Genomic DNA, 21,423 nt, shown 5'->3' on the forward strand with positions numbered 1-21,423 from the left:
AGGGTCACAAAATTAAAATTAATAGTTCTCAATTACAATATCTTCAAAGTGCAAAATTTCTAAATAAAATTGCATGCAAATACATTGGGAAATAGCAAAAATGTCCATTTACTTAACTGCTCTAGGAGGGAAGGTTTAAATGATAAATATTTTAAGCCATTGCTCCTGGAAGCATATTCATTCCTTATTCAAGATTTTAAAGAATATTTTGCCTTTCAGACAGTTAGCTAGCTATCAAGAAGAGACTGTGATCCAGACTTATAAAGCCTTACTTGTTTCTGACTGGTAAGCTGCATCTCTCTCTCAGTGATCTCCCGACGCAGATGGTCAACTTCACTTCTCAACTGGACCACCTCATCATTGGCCCCTGAGGCCTCATCAAGTTGTTTGGAAAGGAAGAAATTCTGATTGTTAAGTTCTGCATTGTCTTCACTGAGCTGGTTTAGCTGCTCTTCCAAATCTGTAATAACCTAGAAAGAAAAAGAAATTCAATTACATGTCAGGGAGTGCAATTTTTTGAGGAAAAATAAGCTCCTCTCCATTTATTGCCAAGCAAGGAAACAACTGGCTTTTAATTTTTTTTCAAATTTAAACAAAAGCAATATTGTAGTGGTAGATTTTATTCACAAGAGTGCGCTTCGATTAGGAATAGAGTTTTGTTTCTTAAAGAAATTAGCTTTACTTATTTTTAATTTGGTTTAGAGTATAAATAAGCTGCAACGCAATTTGTTATTTGAGAAAGAACTGTCACATCTAAAGCTCTGGACTGGGAGTCAGGAGTGCTGGTTGTAGTCTCTGATCTGATGCTGATTTACCAAAGCACTCTACCTTTCTTTGCCTCCAATACCTCTCAGAAAGGCTTTTGAAGTGTGATATTTAAGAAGGCTGAGCAAGAGGAGCACTGGAGGCAGTACGAGCTGATGAACCTGCCTAGCAATTGTTTATTTTACTGTATGTAACACTGTATGCAACCAGGAAAAGCAGAAAAATTTCAAGAAACACATTCTATCAAAGTAACAGCACTGGCTGCACAGGACGTATAAAGAAAGAAAGAAAAAAGTGTGGCAACACAACAGACTAACAGAAAACCAGTGAAAAGCAAAAACTCAACAAGGACAAGAGCCTTGCCTTTAATGAAGTAGAAGCATCCACTTGTTTAATCAGAATAGCATTATATTACACACTTTAAACCACATTCGCCTTTAATTTGAAGAAAAACATGAATAACAGTGGGCCATTTTCACAGTCCCAGTTGATTTTTATGAATGAAAATGGCATGAAAATTGGATAAATACCTGTACCTCCTCCTAACTCAAAATCAACTTCATCACAACAGAAGAGAAAAAAAACTCAGTATAATCTTGAAATCAGCTTAATAAAAAGAATTACAGAAAGTGGTAAACTCTATACCATTCCCATTCAGCTCTTACAAACACGTTCTAGAGGCATTTTTGCCTAGATGTCAAAGAAAAGTGAATGAGATACTTCAGTATATGGGAAAAATTAAAATCCCAGAGCACAGTTGGCATCGCATTCAAATTTAAATGTTCCAGTTTCTCACACAAGCCAAGTGCTTAAATATCTAAAGCAGTAGCAGAGAGCTCTTCTCAGCTATCTGGAAAGATGACAACCATTGCTTTTTGAAGAATCTGTAACGCAAATTTTGGCAGCCTTTTCCCATGCCTCTCCTAGGTCTAAATTAACAGTATTTGATTTTTAAACTGTCAGCGGAAAAAGTCCAACTGACATTACTCCCTGCTGGGCCAAGGGGAGTTCCTGCTACCCATATGCTCAGGGTCAAATCAAAATGATTCATACTTTAAAACAAAACATTTCTAATGAAAATCTGGAAGAGTGGTTGTTTCTTGAGCACTCTTACAGCCTGATTCTAAATACACATTTTATATTGTATTGCATGTGTCAAGTTTTCAAGAAGAAAACACACGATTCCATTAGGATGTGTCAGTGTCTGCATTGCTGTAGGGATAAGAACTCAGAAATGTATTTATACAAACAAAAAGGAACAAAAGGACATCTGTTTTACCTACCATTCTTACAAGCCACATATGAGATTTCTACTAACTGCCAGATAAGATAATCTCTCTTCTGCTTCTGCTTGGTTTTATTTTTATGTTTAACCACACCATATATCTAGGAAGTTTTAAGATACACGTTACACATCCATGGTTTCTTACACATATATTTTATATATCAATACAAGTGCTTTCTACAAACATTATTAAACAAGTTTTGAAATACAAGAAAGCTGAAATGGGGGAAATGCAAAATGGATAAGGTGACATGCTGAGTTCATCTGTCAAACTACTTTATTTTTTTTAAACTGGCTATATATCAAGTTGATTTTATCCCTTCAGGGCTGGAACTTAAGCTCCCATTCACCTTCAGTTTATGTTCTGAGATTTTGACTTCTCTCCCTAAGTATAACTAAAATTAAACTAGACCTTGTTATATTTCACTGTTAAATTTTATCCTGTAAGATATTTCAGGAACACTTGAGACAAATAATAAAGCAGTTAACAAAGAAGCATTCCAGAAGAAATTACATGGTCTCCTTTCTTGAATATTTTCCTAACATGGCTTGGCTTAAATTCCAAATATATTATTATACAAATATACAATTATACAAACACATTATTATTCCTACATAATGCAATCTATATAGATTGCTTTTACTTTTTTTGTTTTTAAAGCAAGAAAATTTGTTCTTCTCCATACAACTTTTCTTTTTTCATGGGGAAAGGTGAAATTTGTTAAATTCAAAATATAAAAGCTATCTGCAGTTATGTATAACTCAACAGGGTTACAGAGTTTATAAATACTAAGCCTAAATATTAATGGGCAATACTGACACAGAAAAACAGGATATGGTGGGATATAAGTGCCTGTCCTGGGAACCAAGAAGAAAACACAGATCAACTCCCCCCCTTTTGATAGGAAATGTTGTCTTAGGCATACATACATACGACCTATGCCAGAATCCTGTACCTGAAGAGTGTTAATAGCTTCAAATGTTTTTTTGTTTTCAGTTAAGGAAATCCCCAGGCAAAAAAGACCCAAATAAATCAACCACTTCTGAGCTATTCTGGAGTCAAATTTGAAGTACATTAAAGGAAAATCTGTAAGAAAACACTATTCTATCCTTTAGAAATCCATAACATAATTACAAAAATCTTCAAATTTAAAGTTCATAAAACAGCCAAACACTTGAAAGCTTGGAAAAGCAATTCTAGACAATGGAGGCAGCCACTGTATCATCACTCGCAGAGCAACTGAAATTTTCTCTTCAATCTATGCACATCTTCATCAGCACTATTCCATAAATCAGAGATACAATCTAACTGTACCACGCTGATCTGAGCAGATCATTCACTACATGCCACATCTGAGAGCACAACTTATCTTTACACTGTTACAGAAGTCTGTATCTCACTTTTAAATCTCACAGAGCAACCCAAGCATAACAGCTCTTCAGCAAAAGTGACCCTGCAAAATTCTCCAGACATGGATCACAAACTAAATATCATAGCCATGAGCAGTTCAGGGCCCTGATGATTACGTTTGCATATCAGATACACTGTACAAAATTTAATCTGTATGCTCCAAAAATACAGGCAAAATAATGAGGGAAAAGAGAAAAGGAAGGAGTTTTAGAATCCTACTAACTGCAGGTTGCAAACTTCTCCATACCCTTATTTTCTCATGAAGACATCTCAGATGCCAACAACACACAGGGAAATGCTAGGACACAGCAAGGTGACCTGCTTCAGGATGCTATCTGCAAGCATGTTATTTGGAGTTCAGTGCAATTTTTCAGACAGCCTTCAGAACTTCCAGCCTAATGCAGTTTTACTCTATCCATTTCCACTCCTCCCCACCCCCCCATTACTCTTTCCTAGAAAACTAGCTGTCAGAAAGTAAATAGGAAAAAAGAAAAAAATATATCTCAGCCCTAAATTATTGTGAGGAGGAAGCAAGAGCAGGCTCCAGACTCACTCCATTTTAACCTTTGTTCTCTCTGTTCTAGCAGAGAAAGACTCAGCACCATAGTACAGCAGAACACCAAGCCTCTAATGAACACAGCCACAGCTAGATACCAGCCTTGTATCTCTACCTGTTTGATCAATGAACCCCTCACTTTCTTCCTATTTCCATAGCCAGACATCTGTGATTTTAAACATACCTCACATGGAGATCTCCATCTCCAAAAACTCATCATGGCTTAGCTTGAGGGACATTGCTCTTGTTAGTAGCTGCAGAGCAGCAGGACATTGCACAGTCTGCATTCCTCTCCTTCCCACAGCAACCCATTGTTAAAACATACAGTCTCCTGTACTCCTCTATCCTAGCTCCTGGAAGATGAGCTGCCTCTCCCAACCACAAGCTTCGTCCTCAAATGATGATGATGTCATTGTCCACAGTGAAGGTCCCATTAGTCTCTTTCACAGCAACACCTGAACGCCCCCCTAAAAGTCTATGATTTTTGTCAGGATACAGGAACTACAAAGCTCCATTTTTGCCTGTGACTGGCATGTGCCACCACATTTTCTGTCAAATGAGAATCAGGAATAACTCCTCCCACCCAACAGTCTCTTTTTTTTTTTCTCCTTTTCTTTTTTTGTAAAGCCATATAAAAGTTTTTGCCTGGGTATTAGCCTTGTTACAGTAGGCAAGAGTCCTTTACTCTAAAATAGTTTAGGCTGAAGGTATAAAACATCTTTAGACACAGTTTTGGAAGTTCTCAAGAACAGATTATTCTGGCATGCCAACTCATTGAGCCCATGTGGAATCAGGATCCTAAACCAAAGTCAGCAGAACTTAATGCACAGCTAAAATTATACATGTGCCTAACCGGCTTGCAGATTTAATCCCTCAATATCCAATCTCACAGACAACTGCAGAATCAAACCTGTTAATGCTTAAGATAGGAACACAACACGATGACAAGAGAACCTGAAGGAGAGGAGATAAACCTGACTTTATTGAAGGACTCTTGAATAAATGGAACTGCAATACCCAATTAGTATTAAGAAATGCCAATCTCCTTGCTAAAGTAAAAGCAGCAGCCTGTACCTGAGAAACTAGAAGATTCAGCTGGTTGTTCCCTGGATAGCAATAGTATTTTACTAAGGTGACTGTAAATACTTCATAGGATTCTTTACCTCTAAACATTTATAGACTTTATCACCCGCTTATGGAATGTTTTCTTTTTGGAACAATTCTACTATTATTTAGATAACTTATTTACATTTTTAACATCAAATGTGTTGATCCAACAAGAAGTCATAATTAAGAGGCAGTTGGAAACAGCTGACAAAATACATACATTTTCCTATTTAAGAACATGCCTTTTATTTCTAGATCTTCTGATTGCCTAGAAAACACTTTTAACACTCAAATGGATCATACTTTTGATAGAATTATTATTTAAATGTAGCAAACTAGTCGTCCTCTCTCAATAGATTTTCTGGATGAGCTATCATTGTGAGAAGATTATGATAAAACACTGCTCTTTGTGTGTGCCCACATGCACCTCTGTGTATGTACAGCAGGCACTATCATTTACAGTCTTTATTGTAATTATGCATCCTTTTATTTCTTGCTCAATTCAAAGACACAGAAGGTAAAGCTAGTGGGTTTTTTTTGACCCCTAAAAGAGAGATGGCACAAGATGAAACAGTGCAGAGCTATCAAAGCAACTGAATAGAAATTCACAAATGAGGCAGAAATTACAGTCGACAACATAGCAATGGTCTCTGTGTATGCACCCAATTAAAATGAACAAATAGAAGAATCCAAAAAGTGTCTACTTGGGCAGACACCTCAGCAAAAGAACATGAGTGCAATGAGGGTACAAGGAAAGCAGACACACATTTGAGGTGTAAAACCTCCTCTACAATAGGAAGCTGTGACCTTTGTGAAGCTAGTGAAACAGAAAAAAAAAGAAAAACAAAAGCAAAGAAAGTAGATTAAACATTTTATCTTTTGAATACTACTAAAGTAATTCAATTTTTCAATTCCCTAATTTTATTTTTGTAATTCTTATGCTGTTCTGGGCTTCTCAATAACATTATATCAAAAATAATTCCATACCAAAGTTTGCTAGACTAGTCCAAGGAGTTTGTTTCAGCTTAAAAAGGATATCTTCTGAAAACTTGTTAAAAGAATAAACCCAACTCATTATCATGCTGCATAAGTAGCAGCATATTGTAATTACTCCCTTGAAGTGTTATCTTATTTTAAAAGGCACAAATTCTGTTCACCTTCAAGTAGAATCACAGATCCAACACGAAACAAAGCCTGCATCAAACTGGTCACAATCAGATAAAAACGAAGTTGAAGCCTCTGGTGAAGGCTCCATAATAAACGTTCCCTGATTCTCCACTGCCAAGAGAAGGTTGTCCCAGCTCTTCACTCAGTGCTCCTCAGCAGGCAAGATGGACAGCTACAACTACTCCTAACACAGGAGAAGAAACTTTCTATCCATGGTCAATTAAATTATACATGCATCCTCCTGGGCTAGAAAGAGAATGTACAATGAGCATGTATTATTCATTTAGGAACTATTTAATTAATTTCTTATTGACAGGGATGTCTGATCCCACTTATCCCACTGAAGGGCCTTACAACACACAAGACTTCTAGAAATCCTTTTATGCAGAACCTTTGAAGCTCTCAACATTCTTGCTATGTTATGGGTCACTCTTCACTGCTGGAGGTCATTGGCCACACTTACAGAGCCGAAGGGTCTCTAGTTAATGAGTTAAAACCTCTGAAAAGCAGCCTACTACGAAGTGAAAAGAAACTACAGATTTTCCACAGCTGGTTTTTGCCTGCATGGAGGTCACAAGCATTTTCACAGAAAGTTGTTGCTCTGTATGAAGGGCAAGACAGAACAAAAGAAGATAGCTATGGGTGTAAGATACGTGATGGCACATATGGAGCTAGAAGATCAATCCGAGTAAATGAAGAAGGAACAAAAAGTAAGGTTTCCTGTACAGGATTTCTTTTTTATAGAGGTAAAGGCACTTTGGTAAGCTCTGCTTCCACATGTCTTCATAGCAGTATGTGCTGTGAACAGAAGAGAAGAATCCCCTTGCTTAGTGCTAAAGAGCAACCGAGGAAAACAGAGTAACTCTCAGCCCCAAAAGATATTTCTGAAAGACAAAAATTTGTACAATAGATTCTTAGTCCTACAGCATGAAAAATTAGATTTGAGGAAATCCCTGGAAGTAGGGAAACAATCAAGATTAAAAAAAGCAGTCATTAAGCCCTCCTTACAGGAGAGAAAGCCTAGAAAGATTGGCAATCAATGCTGATCCAGATGACTGTGATCCTTTTGTAATTCATGTCAATGGAAGACAGATGCTCTCCATTAAACAAGTCTGAAGATAGTGTTAATCTGCAAGAATCCCTATTGAGTGACAAACCCTTGGACATCTGTCCTGGATTGATGAAATGACTCTAAACACATGTCAAAAGACCTCAAGCAATAGAAGGTGCAGATTAAGATCCTAGAGTCCCCTCTGCACTCAGTGTGCTACACTTCAATGTGCTATTTGGAACCATAACATTTCTTGATTCTTCAAACTGTGTTAAAGTCCTCCTTAAAGTCTTCACCTATAATTGTTTGTTGCAGCTGCTACACCATTCTTCTTAGCTGCACTGCAATGAGATATTTTAATTTACTTTCTTCTCCAAAAAGAAGAATAGCATCAATTTCATGATCAGACTAAAACCTCAAAACTGAGGTTTACCTGAAACCTAGAAGAAATCCAATCCAATCTGGCTAGCTCCTACTAATACCTTGAAGCCAGAAGTCCACACGAGGAACTAGTGTCATCAAGGATTAAATAAATTGTTTGTTTCCTTATCCCTAATTTCAAAATAATTCAATGATCTGTATTTAATACTCACTGTGCAGCTATTACGAAGGGCTTCAAATTTACGCTGGATTTCATCTCTATGTGCCTAAAGGAGGTAAGAAGTTAATCATCAATTTTTCATACATTAGAATTCGAATCCAACAGGTCTTGCTAAACAAACTGCAGAACAATCTACCAGCAAGCAAAGTTTGGAAGGCAGATGCTGCAGGCTATGAAAGCACTCTGTAGTGGCAAAGAACTGATTAGCAAAAGTCACATCCTACTTAGTCAAAATACACTTATACTCCCAATTCTGAACTGTTTTAGAAAAACGTACAAACTTGAGAATTGAATTATGTAAAAGGTTCCATCTGAAATGGTCACCAGGAGACATGTCAATTCTATGTTAAGTTTGTGCATTCTTGACATTTAAATTTGAGCTGGTTTCAGTTCCTTATCCAGATTGGTATTTCATGTAAAATAAATAGTGCATACAATTTAACGCTTACAAAAAAAACTAAAATGAAGCATTGTGCAAGCTATCCCAAACAGCTCTGCCAGTCTGCCTGAACCCTACCATAAAGCACCATTTAATCCTGAGCCTCTTCTAAAAAGCAGTGATGAAACATAAACAATCAATTCTTTGGAAGACAGCATCTGAAGTATGGAAAAGTGCAAAACACTTATTTTAAAGAATGCAGTATTGCATGCACCATTTGACCTCCTAATTTACAAGCAAAGCATGACAAAGCAAAAGTTCTTGTTTCAGCCTCATGGCCCCTCTCAAAATTAATCAAACTGATTTAATAAGTATCTAATGTCATATGCTATCTGAAAGCTTAACAAACGCAAGGTTAGTGCACTAGCACATCCAGCCACCTTTCTTCATTCAGAATGTTCTCCTCAGAGCCAAGAGACTAAACAGGAAAAAAAGTGTTTGGCAGAAGTCAAATGGGAGAGCTAAAAAGCTATCTTACCACAACAGGCAATGTGAAAAAATAAAAAACAAGTACATTAAAAAAATCCATGACAGAAATAATCCCGAGCCCACTGGCCTGGGCTGTCTTACACCAGCTGGTCCAAAAGCACTACCATTTTGCCAAATTAACTGAAGCAATAACTGAGTGAACACAGGCCATAAAAATTCATCTGTTTCCCTGGTGGTGCATGGCAAAGACACCGAGCCCATCGCCGTCCCCTTGGCAGGGATATTAGTTATGCAAAGCTCTCAGCCGGGACGAGACTGCTTCAGTTTTGAGCAAAAAAGAAAGAGATGCCATGTTCTGTTCAGTTAGGCTTAAAACTTGATGTTGTTGCTCTACTTCCCCAGCTTTAGAACAACTCTGAGTGAATGGTTCTTCCATTCATCTACCCAAAGCATCGACGTAATACAAGCACCTATCTCAGCTGAGGCCACCACCCCTTCCGAAAAATAGCAACGGCAGAAATATTCACAACAGTTCTTTGGTCAGATGCCACTGGAGCAAGAGAATGCACATTTTCAACACTTCAAAATAACTGGATTTGAGGGTCATTAAAGACTGACCTGGTAGCAGGTCATATACTTCTCCACTCTCTCCCCCTACAGCCCTGGGAATCTTTTATGAAGGAAATACTTCTTAAAATCAAGCAGTTTGAAAGCATCTTTTTGTACTCAAGAGACAGTAATGAGCAGCATATAATTTAGAAGTCCATTTACTGGGAGTGGGGAGGGAAAAGAGGGGCTGGGGGACAGGAATTGAACATTTTTTTTCTTAAAACATAAATATCATTCACACACCTCACCAGACACTGCAAGACACGTGACAATTTTTCATGAAATAAGCATTAGAATACAATTTTGTGCTACCAACAACACTATTTTCCTAGGAATCTGTTGGAGTAGTTTTCCCCCTGAATAAGTATCTTTAAAGCAGGCTAACTGACAGAAAGAAAAATTTAAATTTTAAAAATCAAAATTAGTTTATGGTCATCAGGTACTTACAAACTCCTAAGATATTATTTTAATGAAATCACAGAGTAAAACTCCTAACAACAACAGTTTTAGATGCAACTTTCACCTCATCACAGAAATACTAATGCTTTTAAAACCAATCTGTTTTGGCAGCAATGAAACATTACTAGGAAGCATTCATATGGTTAAAGATAATAAGACAGATAAAATTTGATGGTTTAGCCATTCCTGCCTCTATCAATAGAAGGCACAATTCATATCCTGAAAACTAAAACCAAACCAGTATAAATTCATTTTAACCTCTTTATGAAACATGTACCTACCTAACTCTAATTAGTCTGTACATACAGCTCAGAGTACAAATTCCCAGGCTTACCGTGAGCGCCTGGATCTCTTCCTCTGCCTCAGCTGTGGTCTCCTCCAGTTCGGTTTTGGCTTCTCGGAGCTGGTTCTCCAGGGCTGTCCGTGCAGCCTGCAGCCCAGTAATCTGAGATTCCCGCTCCTGGAGTGTCAGCTGCAATTCTGTCAACTGCCTTTTGAGTTCCAGCTTCTGTTCTTCATGCTCTAGACTAACCTAAGAAGCAGCATCCAAATATAAGTTACTAACTATTGTATGACCTCATTTCAGACCTCACTTTAAGATGCCCTTGCCATGTCTATCCCAAAAAATCACATCTTGACAGATCGCTTAAGTCACTGAGAAGCCAAGGATGCAGCTTTGTCTACTACCTAAAAGCTACTGGTTTGCAATGAAAAGGTTAAAAGCAACCTGGGATTTTGACTCAACAAGGCCACAAGAATTGTTCCAGCTGTGACTCCAATATCACATCTGAAATGTTAAAAGCTGAACAGTTTGTGATGAACTTTCTTCACTGAAACTGAGAATCTTTAAGAGCCTTTACTTGAGACTCTTTACTTTACATGCATGTAAACATTCAATACATTCTGCAATTGACTTTCATATTTCAATTTCCCTTACAGATCTGCTTTAAAGAAACCAAGGAGGTCATCTGGCTTTGGGTTTATCTGAATGGCTTCTGCTGAAGTTTTCCTGAGGCATACTGAGGGATAAACATGTCATTTCCAGAAACGTATAAAAAATGGAACAAGCAGCAGAACAGATCTCAGTGCTCAAAATCAATTGCAAACCTTAGCACCTTCCTCAGGCTGTCTGCTATCCCAAGTGAATCTGTCTGTTGTGCTGTAGATGGGTGACAAGCCTGCCAGAAATCTTATGCTGGTCCCAACCAACTTCTGGTCAAACAAGGACATGTGTTGGTCATCCAACCCTCTTAGCTAAAGGCAAGATTTCAGGCTTAGCTGAAAATTAGTGGAGTGAGACTGAAGAAGGTAAAAGAAGATTTGAAGTGGTTCCAAACTAGTTGATACAAAACTAAAAATGAAGCAGAGCTCACAAATCTTTAAAAACATACTTCTCATATGACTGTTAGGTTTCCTTTCCCAGAAGACTTCTTCAAAATGTGTGTGAAGTAACAGGTTTCCTTTTTTCTTACACAATTCTGTTGTGTCCTTTGCTTCCTATTCTGTAGGCTCTAAGACTGGTCATTGTATATAGCCAAGTTTTAATTGCCCACCCCGTAACCACTCTAGCTGGGCAGCACTATAAAGATATTGTATAAAAAACTCCAAAACATAAATAAGATTCTGAGAAAGCAAGATGATCTAAAAGCTCACGTTCAGTTAGGACTAAAAAGGACAAATTCTTAACACTTATCTCCTAATGAGCAATTTTTAATTTTTCAATTTTTTTTTTAACTTTCAGAGAAAAAAAAACCCTACTGCTAGACCAAATTACATTAATACACCTTAAAAATACCATTTTTTATGACACAGAACTAACCCAACTTAATTCTAGTTCTCTAATACTCCAAAAGGAGTACACTCAAGCAAGTCTGGAGGGATCAAACCCAAGTTTTCACCTCTCGCAGCCTAGTCTCTAACTCCAGCAGGCGGTTCTTGTCGGTGTGATCTTGGTGACTCATCTTTTCCAATTGTTCTTCTAATTTTCGATTCTGGGCCTCTAACTTTCCAGCTTGTGTCTCCAAGTAGAACTTCTGCTGCCTGAGTTCTGAAATCATCTCTTCTTGGGCTTTCCTGATAGAAGAAAAGTACAAGTGACAATCCCAAAATGTCCTTAACATGTGACCTTCCACCAGGGTGAAATAAGGAAGAATACTACAAGTCTCCTGCTAAGTAGAATAGTTCATACCTTAAATTCTACATCACAACAACAAAAAATGAAATATCAAAACTAGAGTTGACTCTTTATTCCTGTCTGCAAAAGATTATGTGCTACTGTAGTCACCAACACATGTCGAGAGCACTAAAAATTCCATGTTTGCAAGTTGCAGAGAAAAGCTGTATTGTACATGGTAATCTAGAATATTTAAAATAAAGTTTATTCTTTTCATTTCATCAATTTCTTGTCACCTGTTTTTGTATATAGGAAAAAAAGCTAGGAATAGTCGCTTTAACACAACATATTGTGTGAAAACACATCATGAGGTATGAAAATATGAGTTAAAAATATTCTTATGAAGTTAGAGAAACCCTGTGGTTTAGGGTTTGGGGCAGTAGTGTGTTGTGGGTTGTTTTGTTAGGGCTTTGTAAGTTGTAATGGACCTAGAACTTGACCTACACCGAAGCAAAGCTTTGTTGTCTCTGATCAAAGTCTTAATCTACAAAGTGAACAAAAATAATTACTTGTGCTCATAAGAATTTTGAGAGCTGGCAATGATTAATTATTACCATAAGAATTTGAAAGGGATACCCTCCTACAATAAAAAAAAAAAAAAAAAAAAGGAAGGGAAAAAAGAAGTCTTTCTACATTATTTACAATCCCTGGAATCTCTTTATCATGCTTTGGAAAATTCTGCCTCATAGTGTGCTTCCTACTTAGAAGTCTCACAAAGCTCTACATATATTAATGAATTAATATTTTAAGAAGTTAACTGTGAGATAAGCTGTTATTAATCCTATCCCAGAGAAATTATGTGGGTTGCCCAAGATCAAATAGGAAGACTTAACAAATCTAAAAATAGAAGTTGTCTTCTGACTCACATTTCTGTGCATCGCATGCAAAATCACCCTTTCACCCCTTTTCTTTTTCTAATTTACCTCTGCAGATTATTGCCAGACAGAACTGTCAAATGATGTTATTTCACTTGCTGCTGTTTACTGGGCTATCTTCTCAGGAACCTGATAATCATTAGTTCCCTCAGATACTGAGTGAACAAAAGGTAGCAGTGTTCCCTCTCCTCTGAAGGGTTTAATCACCAGTTCTCCTCTTCAAACATGCTCAGATTAGCTGTAGCTTTTTTGGGCTCAAAATACAGTCCAACAACAGATTTATATATTTTCACCACCCCAATTCACAAAATAAGCACAAATTCATTAGCTATCTGCATGCACAATAAAGTAATTTTCACTTAAAACACTGTTAATTCTGTACTATCTTCTGCCAGTCCTGAAAAATCACATTTCTTGACAATATGTCTCTCAATAATCTATTCTAAATTGCATGTTAAAACATTATTATGTTTTTCTCATGTTTTCTGTGGATCTCCAATCAAGTGTCCTGCTCTCAGAGGATGCATCTAGCTCAGGTCTCACACTCAGTTCAGCACCAATGACCGTGACACTAGACCTTGCATATGCTTCCCAGGTACATGCTGAGACAATACTTCTGTTTTATTTCAGACTAAAGGTAAGTTACAGCTTTTGCTGCCTCAGTAAACTTCCTGGGTGATTAACTGGAGGTCACCTGGAGCATAAAGCAACACAATTAATTATCTCTGTTATTTCTGTGAATGTTTTTGGCTGCTCAGGCTGTAATAACTTGCCAGATATTTTAAATACAGCAAAAATTGGAGCCATTACATATCTGGAGGCATAATCACCACTGAAAGGGAATAAAACCAAAGCAACTCTTTGCCAAAATTAATCCTTGTTTGATTCTATTCAATATTATAGGTGAATCTATCCAAGCTCTTCACACAGAGGCTCTACTTGACATTGCATCAGATAGTTGATGGCCACTGAAAACTCTTCTACAGACAGTCAAAGTTGATGAAACTCTTAAATCAGAAAGAGCATATACTACTCCAGTCCTGCCTTGCAGGACAGACCAAACAATCTGTGCTTTTTCCTATACTTGAAATATAAGTCATTCAGAAAGGAAAACTCATTCATGAAGGAAAAACATCATTATAAGGACAAGGAATTTCAGCTAAAATCCAAAGCAAAACAAAGTTCAGGCAGATAAAAAGTTCTGAGACAGATTTCTTAAGTTCTTAATAAATAAGAATTCACCACAAGAACAATTGCTGATTACACAGTGATTCAAGATGACATTAGATCTTGACCAGTAGCATACCCCAAAAACACTTAACTGACTATTACACCAGTCATTGATGAGAAATAAAGAGAGGCTGAACCCAAGAAGGCAGTGAGAGATGCATGCAAATGCTGTCTGGGTCAAGGACAACACTGAAGCTGCATTCTCAATTTAGAGTATATCCTAAATTACTTGCATATTATTTCTCCCATTTCAGTAACAAAGTATCTCACTCTTGCAATCAGCAATTCAAAACCATGCAGAAAGCCTGTTGGCTTAAAAAATAGCTTTCATACTTGTCTTCTCACCCATCAGGGCAGGATGGAATGTTTTTAAGAAAGGTGTTTAATGTTTTTCAATTTCAGCATCATGTAACTGTCACAGGAATCAAGGAAAATATCAATCTATTAGTCATACATATGTTCAAAAAAGAATGTATGCTTCTCCAAAGTATTTCAGACATTAAAATTATTAGTATTCATTTAACGTGCCTGGTAAACCTGCACAAGGCAGCAGCCTTAGGAAAGGCTCCAAAGTAAACACTGTAATACAAACCAATTTTCTCAGGCATGTTTGAGGAAAAACAAAATATGCAGCGAACCACAACTACCCAAAGAACAAGTGTTATTTTTGCATCACTGAAAAACAAGCAGGGAGCACAGCAGGCCTGCAAAAAACAACCACTTTTCCACTAAGAGCAGATCTGACTGCAAACTGTTCAGCACTGACCAGTTTGACAGCAGTTGCTATACTTACATGTTCCTCTGGGTAAAAAGGCTGCTATTTGCTGCCAGTTTATTGGCCTCAGACAATTCCACTATTCTCTGCTCCAGTGACCTAATCTTCGAATCCATTGCATTGATCATCTGAAACAGAGCAATGTGACTTTGAGACTGCACAAAGCAAGTGATTATAAAAACAGTGCTTCAAAAAAGTCTGAATGTTTTCTAGAAGCAAAAAGTAGTCAAAGAAAATCAATCAAATGGCCAAAAGACCATCACAGATGCAATTACTGGAGCTGTTTACAACTGCTTTCTACTGCTTTAATATTAGGAGAAAGTAATCATTATGTTATCAGTGCACAAAATGATGGGCACATAGCAATCTATGTGGCTACTTTTAATGAAATATTCCTGAAAACATCTTGAATTAGAAAAACATGTCCTTGAGAATTAGTATTGAACAGTGAATTTCCTTCAAAAGAACTCAGCAGCCCTACAAAACCTCAAACAAGATTATCTTGCTTGAAATCAGAGTCTCAGAAAGCTCCTTATAAAACACTTTATTTCCAGCTGGGTGATACATACCGCTTTCTGTTCAGCCAGGACCTTACATTTCTCACGTGCTTCTTCCTCATGTCTTCTGAGCATATTCTCAAGTGCTTCCTTATCTGCAAGATCTTTCTTCATCTGATTTTCCAACACCTAAATTAAGACATTTCTTTTGTCTAAATTATATCTGTTTCACTGGGCAAAGGGCAAGCAGAAAGAAAATCATCAAGATAGACAGACTTTTTTTTTAACCAACTGATCATCTCTCAAGCAAAATTAAACCCAGGATGCAACTGCATGAAATCCATGGAAAAGCAAACTCCTAAAAAGAACACTCCCTTCAGTTATCTCTGAAGACTGGATTTGATGATGGAATTTTATGAAGACATGGAGATACCGTAGATTTTTAAAAATATTATTTCAAGTAGCATAAGCTGTGTTCCAAGAAATATTCCAGAAAACAGAACAACTCTACAGCCCAATATGCATAGTAGAGGAAGCAAGGAATTGCACATCCCTTGGCTGCCCTACCAATACAGCTCAGGAGTCACTTGTACATTGCACAGGAAGACAACTGAGACCCCACAAATTCTTCCAGCTGGAGACACCAAACGAAACAGTTAAGTAAAAGACTTCTTTTTGTGGCATGAATACCTGTCATTAGGAACAGGACTGAAGTAACTGGTTTTTGGTTGGTTGGTTTTGTGGTTGTTATGTATGTATGGCCAGAGCTTTAAAACACTTGTTAAACTGGAGGTCATTTCCCTCAAAGACAAGTTTTCAAATGCACAAAGTCTGGACACCACACCATTCTTTTTACTGTTCCAGTCACAAACACCCCATGTCCTCTTTCATGCTTTTGAACCTCTTTCATTTGGCTTCCTGATTACTCCTACTAAACCTTGTATCTCCTCATAACACACTGGCTCTCTTTTTCTTCTAGTTCTTTTTCCCATCCCTTCCTCTTTTCCAGCTTCCATGCCAACAATTCTCCTTTCCCAGCATCTATCTCTCATCTCCCTGTTTTCTATGACTCTCCTCCCATTACTGATTACCACATGCTCTAGACTGCCTGGAAAGCTCTTTTGTTCCTTCAAATTTTTCCCACAGGAATTTCTTCTTTCCTCTTAAATACTACATCCTCTCACATTTAAGCCAAAATGAAGAATTAAAATGCTAGCTAAACATACTAGATAAAGAATGCTGAAAATATTATGCTTAGTAGAAAGAACGCTTCTTCTAAAATGCATTTACTGGCTGACATGCTGTAGGCTTTTTAGAAAAATCCTTGGCCAGTGCACACACTTCTATTTCCCAATTTGTTTTTCCTAATTTTAGATGGTGTTTATGATTCTATTTCTGTTTGTTAAAGTCTTATGCTACCCTGGAAAAAAAGACAAAAACAAAGTGGGTGGTTTCTGTGGCTTCTTGGCAGATGTTACAGCTCCAAGATGATGGAATTTCAGAAATGCCCTAGTATTTGCTGAATGTAAAACCTGCAGGTAGGCTGTGTGAATACTCATAGAAAATCATCAGTAGGAACTGAAGGCTTTTTCAGGATGTGAGATCAAATAGCATTAAGTATTATTTAGTCAGCAATAGTCAAATTACAATCAAAACTGCCTTCCTATAGTTCCGACTTCAAAAACCACCTATTTTAATGCAGTGCTAAAGACAGATAAAGTACAAGGGCACAGACTAGAAGAAAAACTTGGATTCTGCTAAGCTCTCTGAACATTTCAGCAGTGGTAAGCAAGAAGGCAACTCTTAAAACAAAGCAATCAGATCCTAAAGGCAACTGCTTTTTCCTGATCTTATTCTACCCCAAAGAGCTCGTACGAAGATAAGATATTTTTACTTTGAGTTTTTCCTCATAGAATTGTTCCTTCTGTTTCAGCTGCAACTCCAGATGTTGTGCTGAGATCTGAGCCTCACGATGTTTTTCTTCCAGCTCCTAAAAGCAGCAGAGATGCATGTTCAGACAGAAAGAAATAGCAGGTGCTGTGTATAGGTGTTACACAGGTATCAAACATTCATTCATTCTCCTTTTTTAAGGTTTCACACTATAAAAATCCCAAGACCATTGGGCTGTCATAGTAAAAAAAATCAGTAGGAGAGCTGCACATTATCAGTTTTAAGCTTTGCATACTGCTGCTGACCCACCTACTGTAGAGCAGATATGCTGCTAAAGACAGATTTCTACTTCCACAGTAAGAATCTCTGTGTCCCTGTAAAATATTCCCAAAGATGGGCCAAGGACGTTTTGGAAAAACAAGCAGTCATAAACACTTCATAGCTGCAGTGGTATCACAGGAAGTTCAGATCTATTTTTAACAAGGTCTCTCACTTGTTTTCTCACAGAAGACCTCAATAATGGGGTACTGCTGCCTATGCTTTTCATTCTACATTCATAGAGTGGGAATAGTATTTACTTTGTTATACTCCTCAGATAAATGTTGTCAGAATAACTATTTATATATTGCTTGGAAAATGAAAAGTGCAGGATGCAATATATATGGTAGAACATGCCAGAATATTTTTACTCTTGTTACTTCACATCAGAGTTTGAGCCATGCACAGGAAGAACTTAGATTATGTTGTATCCCAGAAGTCAGCTATTGCTGCTGTTTGACTCTCTCATTCAGGATATATCTATAACCACCTTTGAACAGGACACCTCTCGAGGTGAATTTAGAACTTTATGCTCATTCATTGTCATATTTGCCATTCCAACAGTTTCCCTGGAACAAGAGACAGGCCTAGGTCTGTCATGCACTACCACTGGGTTGACTCTTGCACAGACAAGTTCAGGTTTTGGGATGCATGCTGGTCTCCTATCTGCCTTCATTACTGCAAAGCACAGGAAAATTTCCTGGTACTTCTACTTTAGCTCTTCTCATATTCTCTTTTCTGATCTTCCTCATCTTGAAAACACACAAAGACTTTTTTTTTTTCCTCCGGTAATTGCAGAAGACCTCTTTTTCCAGAAGTAAGAATCAAAGAGGAGGTTCACCAAAAGTAGGTCAACTACAGTGCCTAGTACCCAACACTTCTGCAAGGAATGGAGATTGCTGCTTTTTGCAATTGAAATATGTCTCCCAGCAACAAGAGGGACAACTCACCTCCCCCAGAAGCCCACACGTTTCAGGTCCTGGCAGAGAATCAGACAACCAGATCAGCAGCAGCTTCAAAGCTACCAGCATCAGACTGCTCATATTGTAGCAGAAGCTTCACCAGTTTCTGCAGTGGCACTTAACAGTCAGTGTGGGCTTAAAAAGGTAATCTCTTACCATTCCAGTTCTCACTTCCTAACCTCTATGTAGCACTAACTTTGTTATTAGCATCATAGCAATGACCTACACTTTCAGGCAGTAGTAACTATCTTCTGTAACTCTTTTTCTTACTGCTTAATTTTCTACAGGCAGATCAGCAGGTACTGCTCAGGCACTGCTAGATGAGTGTAGGTAAAACCAATGCCTTTATTCAACTACTTCCACCATATTCTATGCAATTCTGTACATTCAGATTGTTTCCTGCCTTCCCATGCCGGAAAAAGTCAAGTGTGTTTGAAGAGATCAACGTGAAAGAATGAACAGGGTAAAAGCAGAAAAAAAGAAAGAAAGCTATTAGCTTGCGCTCCCAGATCAGAGCTGCAAGGGCCTAGGAAAAACTGTAGGATTATTTCTTCAACGCCTGACTTTTCTATAAAATACTTCTGTGTCTCTCCAGTATTCTGTCAGAACTCCATGGAAACTAACTATAAGGAGAGCTAAACATATCCCATGGTGTAAAACAATTAGTTGATATTTCTGCAGTCTCTTCCAGTTTTTCCTCCACAGAGAACATAATCCAAACCAAGGGACAATCCCCAAAAATATACACAAGAGCTTATGAAACAATTCAAAGTTTTACAGTATTTCTAAACATAAAGTTGGTTCTGTGCCCAGTGAAACCATGGTCTCCCACTTACCATGCAGTCATGTTTTCAAAACAATTTGAAAGAAACAGCACAACTAAAGAACATTCTACCTTTTCTTGAGAGCACTCAGACATTCTGATGCTGAAGTCTACACATGCAACTAGAACAAGTATGGGTCATCTGTTGACTTCATTTACAGATATTTATACATTTCCATTTGGCCTTCCTCAGTGTGCCTATGTTCAGGACTGCTACCAATAAAATGTAATCTTTTTTCCTTGTTATATTGGTGACACAGGAAGAGACATGTAAGAAACACTAAATTAATTGAATTATTCCACTATAAAATTATGCTTCCTGTCCCAGGGAAGCAAAAGTATTAGTAACACCCCCTGCTTACTCCACTGCAGCCTAACACACCAACTCACTAGAAAGACTTCACAAGGAGAGCAACAAGAAATTACCAAGAGAGAAGGTATGGGTGTGAAAATGGATTCCTGACAAATATCTTTCAAGACAAAGAGTTTACATGATTAATTTCTCTCTGCTTCAAAATGTAATTGTTCCAAGTAGATCTGACCTCTAAATTTCTTTGCAATTTAGTTTAAAAGCTAGATACTAATGTTTTTACTGTTGCAGTATCCTGTCCAGAGGATGTTGTACTTTTGAAACAATAGTTCATTAAAAGCAAATATTACTAAGCTGACTTAAAAGTGCTCCTACTGAGACAATTACAATTTTGAAGTGGCATTAAGACTACAGTTACAGGAGTGAGTTTGTAACTAAAGCTGCAAATGGAATCTGAGTGCTTAAGCTTTCTCTGGGATGACTGGTGCAAGAAACAAATCCCTTTATTCAACAATTTCCACCTTATTCAGTTCAATTCTGCCTCGCGTTCCTTTCCTAGCCCTTTCTTACAAACTCTTACCCTTCATCTTTAATTTTCACCTCTGCTCACCAGAATTTTTTCTGCCATCTGTTGAATCTGTTGAGATTTAGTTTGAATATCTTCCTTGAGACGGTTTTCCCTTCGTTCCACAGTCTCTAATCTCTTCACTTGATTCTCCAGAGAGTGGCGCCGTTCCTGCAGAGCAATTATTAACTGTGGTTTAGGCTAACCAGCTCTGCATGATCACAAAGCAATCACTAGTTTCTAGAAAAATCAGCTGAAGCAGTCAATATATGGAGCAGTCTTTCATATTTAAATCCTCATCATGCTTCAAATCCCTTACGCTAACCACATGTCCTTATGGACTGCTCACTGAAAACAAAAAGCCACTGGGTTTTCTTCAAAGAAACATATGCTTTTTAATTAAAAATAGATTAATGTCTAACCTCACTTTCCCATGAGTAGTTACTACAGGAATACAGACTGTTCACAGTCATTCAGATGAAGCTTCCTAAACAGAGACACATCCCAATAACTAATTGACTCCAGGCAGACATTCTCCCCTCACCTCTGCTTCAAGCAGTTTCTTCTTCATGCTTTCATTAGAATCTTCCCGATTCTGCAGTTTCTCTAACTCCTTCTCAGCTCTCTCCTTTGCTTGACGGATGTTCTGAAGAAGTTCAGTTGCCTCTGAACTAGCTTTCACAGCCTAAAGGTCCAAAGTGGGGGGAAGAAAAGGTATTATAAGAAAAATGCACACACACAAAGTTGATGTGTGGAAAGTTCATAACCTCGAGATAGTCAGTCAACATTCTGAATAAAACTGCTACAGAACTTTGGCCTAGCAGTTTAAAATTAAGACAACATACAAACATGTGCAGGAACATGAATCCTAACTTCCATCACATAATTTTCTGTTTCACAAAAAAAAAAAATATAAAAAAAAGTCCAGGAGATCTACATGCTTGCCTTGCTGTATTGCAAATGTCTAATTGTCTCTACAGAAAGCAAAGCCTACCCCCAAATTCAGCTCCAGTTCTTGGAAAGAACTCACAAAATATTCTTAGTAGAACACCAGGAGAATAACCCGCTGGCCTACAGCTAATTCCTTAGAATTAATGAAAGGAGAAAAGACAAAGGGGGATTAAGA

At 37.6% G+C, this 21,423-nt stretch overlaps 1 protein-coding gene across 1 annotated transcript in view; it reads right to left on the reverse strand.

Moving 5' to 3' along the window:
* The window catches only part of CIT (citron rho-interacting serine/threonine kinase), a gene marked incomplete at its 5' end in the record, with an annotated part of 54,230 nt that overhangs the window by 17,560 nt on the left and 15,247 nt on the right, over positions 1-21,423 (reverse strand). The window contains 9 exons of the mRNA XM_008948853.1: positions 273-470; positions 7,936-7,989; positions 10,214-10,411; positions 11,778-11,952; positions 14,951-15,060; positions 15,502-15,618; positions 17,324-17,419; positions 20,343-20,468; positions 20,842-20,982. Coding sequence (XP_008947101.1) covers positions 273-470; positions 7,936-7,989; positions 10,214-10,411; positions 11,778-11,952; positions 14,951-15,060; positions 15,502-15,618; positions 17,324-17,419; positions 20,343-20,468; positions 20,842-20,982 — 1,215 coding nt within the window. The remainder of the gene's footprint in view (positions 1-272; positions 471-7,935; positions 7,990-10,213; positions 10,412-11,777; positions 11,953-14,950; positions 15,061-15,501; positions 15,619-17,323; positions 17,420-20,342; positions 20,469-20,841; positions 20,983-21,423) is intronic.

Source organism: Merops nubicus, unplaced genomic scaffold (assembly GCF_000691845.1).
Source record: "Merops nubicus isolate BGI_N331 unplaced genomic scaffold, ASM69184v1 scaffold42241, whole genome shotgun sequence".
In the NCBI taxonomy this organism is placed as follows: domain Eukaryota; kingdom Metazoa; phylum Chordata; class Aves; order Coraciiformes; family Meropidae; genus Merops; species Merops nubicus.